Source organism: Limulus polyphemus, unplaced genomic scaffold, assembly GCF_000517525.1.
Source record: "Limulus polyphemus unplaced genomic scaffold, Limulus_polyphemus-2.1.2 Scaffold2422, whole genome shotgun sequence".
In the NCBI taxonomy this organism is placed as follows: Eukaryota; Metazoa; Arthropoda; class Merostomata; order Xiphosura; family Limulidae; genus Limulus; species Limulus polyphemus.
In genome coordinates this window covers 64,763-74,450 of record NW_013668032.1, presented here as the reverse complement: position 1 = coordinate 74,450, position 9,688 = coordinate 64,763, and the positions used below count along the sequence as shown (strand labels likewise).

Sequence of the window (9,688 nt, the reverse complement as noted above, 5' to 3'; positions counted from 1 at the left end):
TAGATAAGTAGTTTAGATATAACCTATCTGTGAAGTGTCCACATTTAAATGTAAAGTGTGCACACAGACATCTAGAGATGTTAGATAAGTAGTTTAGATATAACCTATCTGTGAAGTGTCCACATTTAAATGTAAAGTGTGCACACAGACATCTAGAGATGTTAGATAAGTAGTTTGGATGTAACCTATCTGTGAAGTGTCCACATTTAAATGTAAAGTGTGCACACAGACATCTAGATATGTCAGATAAGTAGTTTGGATGTAACCTATCTGCGAAGTGTCCACATTTAAATGTAAAGTGTGCACACCGACATCTATAGATGTTAGATAAATAGTTTGGATGTAACCTATCTGTGAAGTATCCACATTTAAATGTAAAGTGTGCACACAGACATCTAGATATGTCAGATAAGTGGTTTGGATGTAACCTATCTGTGAAGTGTCCACATTTAAATGTAAAGTGTGCACACAGACATCTAGAGATGTTAGATAATGCTGCTTTAGCAGATAAGTATTGCTTATCAACAGGTTAACACTTCTTGTTACAAAGTTTAAAGTACAAAAAATAGTGTGTTAAAATGGGCCTCCTAGAACCAAGAGTGTTATCTTTGGGACCACCTGAAAAATTTAATTGGGAAAGATACATAACAGCCTTTTTGTTACCTTCAATCGGTTATCCTTCAGAAACAAATGATGTTAGACACATATTAGAACATTGTAATTCAAGGATATTATTATGCTGTATTAGGACAGAAATCACTGAATAGTGAGTACAATAAATCATGACATGCATGTTTTAAATCTTCTCTGTTTTATTTGTACATTTTCAGAGGCTTGTAAAGTAACCACTTATTTCCTAAACAAGTTTTATAGTTTAATGTAAAAGGTAGTGGTAGAAAAACTTTTCTAAGTCATATTTTATTGTTTATAGGTGCCCTGAGAAACACAGAAATGGAGAAAGTCAGACTAGAAGATTCTGTTCACAATCTCACTGATACCAAAATCAAACAGACCAAAGAGATAGGGAACTTAAAGGCACGAGTTCAGGAGTTAGAACATGCTCAAGAAACGCTGTCTGAAGATCGCAAGCATTTGGGTGAACAACGTCACCTGTTAGCTTCTGGTCTTGGTGACCCTGAACAAAGTAAGACCCTATTTCTGAAGAGGTCTTTAAGGAGAATTATGAACAATGATTTTATCTTTACATTCACTTTTTCACATTTAATTTTTTTGTGGTAATTCTTGATTTTCATATTGTCCTGTACTTGTTATTTTTACGATGTTCAGGAAAATAAAATCAATATTCAGCTGTAATATATCCTTTACATATAGAATTATTATGAAATACTCTTTATTTCGTTTTAAAATATGTATTTTAAAGGCACATTGAAACAGGTCAATTTTTTTTTCTGTAAATTTCATGAAAGTGGTATGATATTCGAATGGTGGTCAGTGAGTTTCAATCATAAAATAAACACAAACATTATTGTTTTAAGTGCCGTATAAGCACGTTTTAGTATAAGTGTATAAATTTTGCTCACATGTAAGTACAAAACTTTTATATTTGTTTCAAGCAAAGGACATAAAGTATACTTGGTGAAGCCTTTCTAATGTAGTGTAAGGTGAAGCTGATATCTTAAAATTTTGAAGTCTCCAGTAGATAAATTCTCTTCCTTTCCTTTCCTTTTGATGTCCTTGCACACAGCCTGTCAAGCTTCTGTTGAAGATTTTGAAGTCTCACTTGATGCTGAAACACTGCCTTCTGATCCAGAAGGTGCGTTTTATTTTCTGCACTTTTTGTTAGCATGTTGTTTGAAAGACTCTGTGCATGTTTTTTTTTTTTCAAACTTTTCTTTTTTTGTCTGGTTCTGTCATTGTGTTTATAAGAGTGCATAGAGTTTGAGTTCTATGGACATTATTGTTATTGCTTGAAATCGTATGATTTGTTAGAATTAATTCTTTTAATTTGAAAGTAATTAGTTCTTTTTTATTGCAATATTTATTTTTCACTCATAAAGTTTTTATTATATACTCTTCTTCTTTTAGCACTTGTTAATTAAGGATTTTAATTTTCTTTATTCTTGTATGTGTGTTAAGTCATACAGTGTAGTTCTTCAAGAGTTCTTTTGGGTCTGATTTCTGATTTGGTTTCACACTCATTTTCTTCAATTTTTCACCTCATAATGTGTCTGGCAATGCTAGTTCGCTCATTATAATTGATGGTTTGCTGAGTTAAAATGTATATGTGTGATATTTCTAGTTTTAAAACATATTGTTCTGATAAGACCAGTACATGGGAATATTGGCTAGGTTTTGAATTAAGAATTTTTGGCCCTAGGGAACTATGTGTATTGGTAACGTTTAATGTAAGAAGTTTGTTGATAAAGTTCAGTGTAAGGACCAAAGAAACGTACATTTGTTGCTAAAGTTCAATGTAAGAAGCATAGAAACGGACATTTGTCATCAAGTTTCTATATAGTTATAGGCATAAATGCTTTGAAATTTTTCCAAAACATTTAACGAAGATATTTTGAGCTTGAATTTCACATATGTATATTTGAAAGGATAATGTCTGAGTAAAGTTATGATAAAAAAATTGGTACATGTCTAAGAGCAGTAGCCTTCTAAAACATTGTAAACATAAACTACTCAGGTTTTTTAATACAAATTTCTATTTCTGATACAAAAATGTTTAAAAATTGGCTTTAACCTGGCTAAACTTCAGTTTTCCTATGATGAACTATTATAGAACAAAAAATCTGATAAAATTTAACTGAAAGAGCATTTTTCCTATGAACTTACATATTAAAACAACAACAACAAAAGAGACAAAGCTGACATGACAAGCCATTGAAGTACAGTTATTAGTCTTAACTTTGACAGCAGTTATCTTAACTATATGTGAACCTGTGGGGGGTCAGAGTGTGCATGTTGATACCTTAAATCTATGTGTACTGATGGGGGTCAGAGTGTGCATGTTGATACCTTAAATCTATGTGTACTGGTGGGGGTCAGAGTGTGCATATTGATACCTTAAATCTATGTGTACTGGTGGGGGTCAGAGTGTGCATGTTGATACCTTAAATTTATGTGTACTGGTGGGGGTCAGAGTGTGCATCCCATTCAACATGGTATAATGTATTTGATGTCAAAGTTATGAACTATTAATTTTACTCTACATTACTGATTTAGAGAAACTTTGTGTTAGAGGAGATTAAATACCAGATGCAATGTACAAGGATACTGGAAAATAAACCTTAGTTCTAGAGGTTATGCAATTTCCATGTCCAAACTTTACAATACACAAAAGTATTTTGATTTTTCATATGAACACAAACTTTACAATGCACAAATGTATTTTTAGCTTTCATAAGAACACACTTTGCAATACACAAGTATTTTTATCTTTCATATAAACACTAACTTTGCAATACACAAAAGTATTTTTATCTTTCATATAAACACACTTTACAATACACAGAAGTATTTTTATCTTTCATATAAACACAAACTTTACAATACACAAAAGTATTGTTATGTTTCATATAAACACAAACTTTACAATACACAAAAGTATTTTTATCTTTCATGTGAACACACTTTACAATATACAAAAGTATTTTTCTCTTTCATGTGAACACACTTTACAATATACAAAAGTATTTTTATCTTTCATGTGAACACACTTTACAATACACAAAAGTATTTTTATCTTTCATGTGAACACACTTTACAATATACAAAAGTATTTTTTCTCTTTCATGTGAACACACCTTACAATACACAAAAGTATTTTTATCTTTCATGTGAACACACCTTACAATACACAAAAGTATTTTTATCTTTCTTCACGAACAAACTTTACAATACACAAAAGTATTTTTATCTTTCATATGAACATCTTGTATTTTTATTTTTCAGAGTCTGTATCAGACTGAAGTCAGCAGTTCATACACATATCTTGAGTACAAATACATTTGTGACACACCTGATTAATGGGGTATAACTATCATTTGACTAAAAGCTTACCACATTTTGTTTATATACAGAATTATAGTTAACATTCCTTCTCCAATATGAAGTCAGTCTTTTGGACCAACCCCATACACATTCAGTTAAATAACCTTACTATATGCTGGAAGTTTTGAGGCCTGAAGTGGTCACTCACTTTGAAATTAGACCAGGAGCTAATGGATTTTGCATTATCACAGATGTATTATGAAGTGTTGGAGGAACAGTTAATGATGCATTTATTGTTACTGTAAGAGCTATATGTGGAATGAAAAGTATGATTCATCATTATGAATTATTCTGATAGGTTAATTCCTGAATTCAGGCTGAGTACAGATAATAAACTGTAGAATTTAATACATAGGAGCTGTTCTAATTGAACCATGATTTATTTAACAGCACACTTTTTGTTTCCTAAACAAAACAAAATTAAAAAAATATATTAGTTTTATTTATTTATTTTTTCTTCATCAGCGTGTCATAAACAATGCCTGCCTGATTAACATGGAATTGCTTTCTTTTGTTGTATGAAATAAAAGTAAAATAAAATACATCATATTCTTACATCATATTCTTTTATATTGTTTATACAACTTCCTAGAAATATGTTTAATGCACAATTTTGTGTTACAGACATTTCTTCGGCTTTTAAGACTTGCTCAAAAATCTTAGAATCATAATATTTTCTAGAACTTCTCCAAGAGAACAGTAAGTTAGCAGCAGAGAAGAGGAACCTTCAGAAACAACATGATCGTGAGCGACAGCGCCTGCTAGCTCGAATACACCAGCTTGAGCTGACCCTAGAAGAGTTCCGTTCAGAACAGGATGAAATGTTGGAGCAAAAAAGGAGAGAAATTGATGATCTTAAATCTCAGATGGAGGCAATGGAAAAACAATTGCAATACCACAAGAAGTTTATAGAGGTGGAAAACTTTGGTTTATGGTATTTTCAATAAACACACTAATTATTCTTGGCAAGTTATATTCTTTTAAAAATCATCTTAAAATTGTGAACTTCGAAAGCAAGCTGTTGAAAGTTTAATGTCATTTCTGTGCATGATGATATTTACAGAAATACACACCTTTTTATCTAATGAAATATTTATGTTGTAGGAGCAAGCTTTGGAGAGAGAGCAAGAACGAGATGAATACTTGAAAGAAGTTTCAAAACTTCAGGAACTTGTTAAGGAGAAGGAAAGGATACAGAATAGTGAAGATAGATTGACAAAGGAGGTACAGCATCAACATGTAGATGGGAACTTGTAATTAGCAGATTTTTTGTAAATAATAGAAGAATTTTTCAAACTTTTATTTGGTTAGTTTCTATGCAGTTTAGGCAAAATTCATGGTCCTGATAACTGTTGAAGATGTTTTGTTCTCTGTAGCAGATAATATTTACTCTGCCTGAGGGGATATTACATCACTATTACACATTCACTGAAAGGGTCAATGACTGTGATGTCCTCTGTTGGCTGAGTGGATGATGTCTGTATGTTATAGCCAACAAACACTGAGAGAGGATAACCAGTCATGTAGTGATGCTATCATAAGATAAAGAATAGGAGGTTTTATGTTAGATCATAAACTTGGTTCTATCTCATTTCTGCTTGTTTGTTTTCATGTTTAGTTTAACAGGTTCGTTTTGAGAGAAAAAAAACTTCTATTCATGATTTAATATTTCATTCAATGAATTGAAAGGCTCGACTGTGCTACACATATATAGGTATGTTGTAAGAGTTCAAGTTATGTAATTATTTCATTTCATATAGTTTTATTACAGTATTTATACTTATGTGGAATAAATCTGATGTATTAATTCATACCTGACATAAAACATTTTTTTTTTAGTTGAAGAGCAAGAGTTTTACTTCAAAGTTTTAGAATATGTACCATTTGAATTTATCAGAAGAGATATTAGGGTTTGAGTTGCATGCATATTGTTTACTTGATGAAATATTAATACCATAAATAGGTGTATTATTTTCATTTATCTATAAAAAATCAGTAATTATTTAACATTTTTCAAAGTTTGAAATGATTGCATTATGAACCTTTTGCAAAAATACAACATAGTGTGTAACATGTTTCATATCGTGGTTATCTGATGAAAGGTGGAAGCTCTGGAACAACAGCTTCGGGCAAGAATTGAAGATCATAAAGAAGTCCTTAGGAAACGTGAACAAATAGAAACTGAACTTCATCACACTTCGGACAAGATTCATGACTTGAGAGATGTCATTAGAGAGTTGGAGTTGGAGCTGGACATTAAGTCTCGCACAGAGAAAGATCTTAATCAGGTATTAAGTTGTTTTGTTAAATTAAAAAAAAGATAGGCATAGTGTCTTTCATTTCTGATTATAACTGGGTTACTTAAAGCATAGTGTCTTTCATTTCTGATTATAACTAGTTTACTTAAAGCATAGTGTCTTTCATTTCTGATTATAACTAGGTTACTTAAAGCATAGTGTCTTTCATTTCTGATTATAACTGGGTTACTTAAAGCATGGGTTACTTAAAGCATGGTGTCTTTCATTTCTGATTATAACTGGGTTACTTAAAGCATAGTGTCTTTCATTTCTGATTATAACTAGGTTACTTAAAGCATAGTGTCTTTCATTTCTGATTATAACTGGGTAACTTAAAGCATAGTGTCTTTCATTTCTGATTATAACTGGGTTACTTAAAGCATGTGTCTTTCATTTCTGATTATAACTGGGTTACTTAAAAAATAAATTGTTTATTACTTGCTTAAAAACTTGCGCATTTTCAAGTGCTTAAACGCAGGACGGTATTGTTTTTAATTGTATAATCATTCTGCTAGCAAATAATGAACCTGAAAGAAACCATGTCTGATCAAGAGAAAGCTCATGCAGAGCTGAGTTCGGAGGTAGAGCAGCTTAGGAACAGCTCTTCTAGAAGCGAATTAAATAGTCATGTCAGATTACTAGAAGAACAGCTTGAGACTCGTGGCCAACAGGTGGAGAGAATGATGTATTGTCAATCCATTCTGCAGGAGTTTAAAGCACAGGTATTATAATTTAAAAACATATGGTACACTAACAAACAAAACAAGGAAGGAAAATTCTATTTTAATTTTATAAGGTTAGGCCTTTTATAGTTTTGTTTGTTAAAATATATAAAATAAGAAATACAAATATGCTTTTAATTGTTATTTCATTTATAGTGAGATTACTGGCAGGTGTTAGCTTTAATAGTTATTATATTGTTTTAGCAATCTTAACTCTTTTATGATAAACTTGCCATTGCAGTATGCAGCTTTTAACATGAATATTGCTGTCTAGGGTATGATATCATCTGAAGCTAATGTTTGTGTTAATTTCTATTGGCATAGTTCTTCTTTTTCATTGTTCTCATTAGAGGAGAAAGTCAACTTGGATGACTGTAATATTCTTTTGTGTTTTTTTAAGAAGAAAATAAGCAGGTTATCAAAATTAGGGTTTTAAATATCTAGCCACTCTTTCAAAAGTTTAAAGAAGGGATATATATATATATTATGGTTTAAAACAATTTTATTGGCTGTTCTTTCAGATGTATGATGTAAAATGTAAAAATCAAACTCGTAAAACAAAATTGTGTGCTGAAGATCAGTAGTTAAAGTGATGTCTCATGGTGGTAAGTTGATGGACTTACAACACTAACATCCAAAGTTCGATTCCCCACGATGGATACAGCAGAGGGGCCAATGTAGCTCTGCTCTAAAAAACAAACACACTTAAAATTGATAAGTAACAATACATGACTTAAAAATGATGCATCCATTCTTAAAGTTAAAGACTGTTAAAGTTTCTTTCATATAGATCATGTTTACTATTGGAATGTAGATTTATTTAAGAAGTAAAGGTTTTGTTACAGCTGAACATGAAAAAGAAGGTACATATGTTGAATTTTCAAATAAAAGTTTAACATCTTGGGACTAGTAGGTTTTGGTATTGGTTTTGTTGTCTGTGTACAACAGTTACATGAAGAGTCCCAACACTTTCTGTGTTTAGATTCAATAATGTATTGCGTGCTCATCTGTCTTGCTGTTGAGATATAATATACTTCTCTCATCCATTGTTCTGTTATGTAAAATTTGGTTTACAGATTCAAAGTTTAGAAGAAAAAGTGGAGAACAAGACTCACCAGTTGGAAATCCTCCATTTGCCTGTCTTCGGTGTGAACTCTGTGCAGAGTGAATCCAAGGACAACCATCATCTCACTGTTGCAGATGACATAAGGGAACTTTCTCCTAATTCTCTGGATTGGGAGGAGCTCAGACGGCTAGATGACAAGATCGAAGTTCTTATCAAAGCTGAAGAGGAACTAGTGGTGAGAAATAAAGAATTGGAAAGAAAACTGAAGAAAGCTAAACTAGCTGAAGAGGTTAGTATATATAAGAAATGCATATAACAATTTTTTAGCCATTAGTTATAAAAAAAACTGTTGGGTGTAATGGACATTTTCTGTCTTCTGATTACTACTTAACTCTCTTAACATGGGCTCGGTCAATTTGACCAACCACGTGACCTCTTTCTATTTGATTAAAGTCTTTATAGATTTAATAGTTCAATCTTTTAATGTAGTGTGAATATCTTCACAAAATTTGGCAGTCTTTCAGTTCATATTATGTGTTTCACTTACAAAAAAATCATATTTTTTTAGGGAAGTATTTTTAATAAAATAAAGATTTGTCCATTAATACATTGAGTATTTGTTTTGAATAGTCTGTGTGCAAAGTAATTTTCATGTTAAAATTAAAAATACTTTTCCTCATCTCAAAAATTTCAAATTTCCTTAGTATAATCCCTAAAACTTCCTAAATGCATTTTTTTCAGTAAAACTTTATAGTTTATCTGTTACTTTCTCTACCCTATCTCAAAATGGAATCGGTCAATTTGACCGACCACGTAACCACCCAAAAAATCAAAATAAACTTAAATTACCCATTTTTTCATTCTAGAATGACTTCAAATTGTAACATTAAACTACACTCATTTATCCTAAGTAGCTCTAAGTTCGTAACAGTATACATCTATTTATAATTAAATTTTATTGTTTTATTGCCCTTTGAACCGTGTCTAACTACTATCTGTGCCATTATCAGTTGTAAGTCACTCAGGGAACTGGCAGTTCACGTTATGCAATCAAATTATATTACCCAGGAGCTGCTTGTGTGTGTGCCTTGTGAACCATTTTAATTATATTATTATTATTACTTACCATATCTAGTCTTAAGTAACTTAAAAAGATTTAGATTTTTAGTTACTTTTATAATAATAAATAAAGAACAAATATGAAAAACAAAAATTAAAGTACTTACTCAATCTTCTTTTTCTTGCCCTCAATTGTCGAGGAGAGTTAAGCCTGATTTTTTATAGTAATTATAGTAAAGCACTTAACAATTTTTATTTAATTAATTAATGCACCAAATAATATAGACTAATAACATGCAAAAAGTAGACAAATTCACTTACCTCTTAAAATTTTCCTGGCTTTCTAACTGTGCAACAAGAGTTGTTACAAATTCATTCAAGCTAGTCGTTAACTTTCCCATGGGAACAATGTTGCTACTCTGAGTGAAATTGATGATTATCTGTTCAGAACACAACGTTATACAATACATCATTTGATAGATGAAAACCTTGACTTTCTATTGTTTAATAGGTAATATACAATT

At 31.2% G+C, this 9,688-nt stretch overlaps 1 protein-coding gene across 1 annotated transcript in view; it reads left to right on the top strand.

Annotated features, from left to right (window-relative positions):
- Positions 1–686: 686 nt before the first annotated feature.
- LOC106466915 (trichohyalin-like) overlaps positions 687–9,688 on the top strand; it is a 33,565-nt gene continuing 24,563 nt past the window's right edge. Inside the window, exons 1-7 of the mRNA XM_022394991.1 lie at positions 687–1,144; positions 1,706–1,774; positions 4,702–4,934; positions 5,125–5,244; positions 6,123–6,308; positions 6,833–7,039; positions 8,116–8,394. Of these exons, the coding sequence (XP_022250699.1) occupies positions 952–1,144; positions 1,706–1,774; positions 4,702–4,934; positions 5,125–5,244; positions 6,123–6,308; positions 6,833–7,039; positions 8,116–8,394 (1,287 nt within the window). The 5' untranslated portion in view covers positions 687–951. The remainder of the gene's footprint in view (positions 1,145–1,705; positions 1,775–4,701; positions 4,935–5,124; positions 5,245–6,122; positions 6,309–6,832; positions 7,040–8,115; positions 8,395–9,688) is intronic.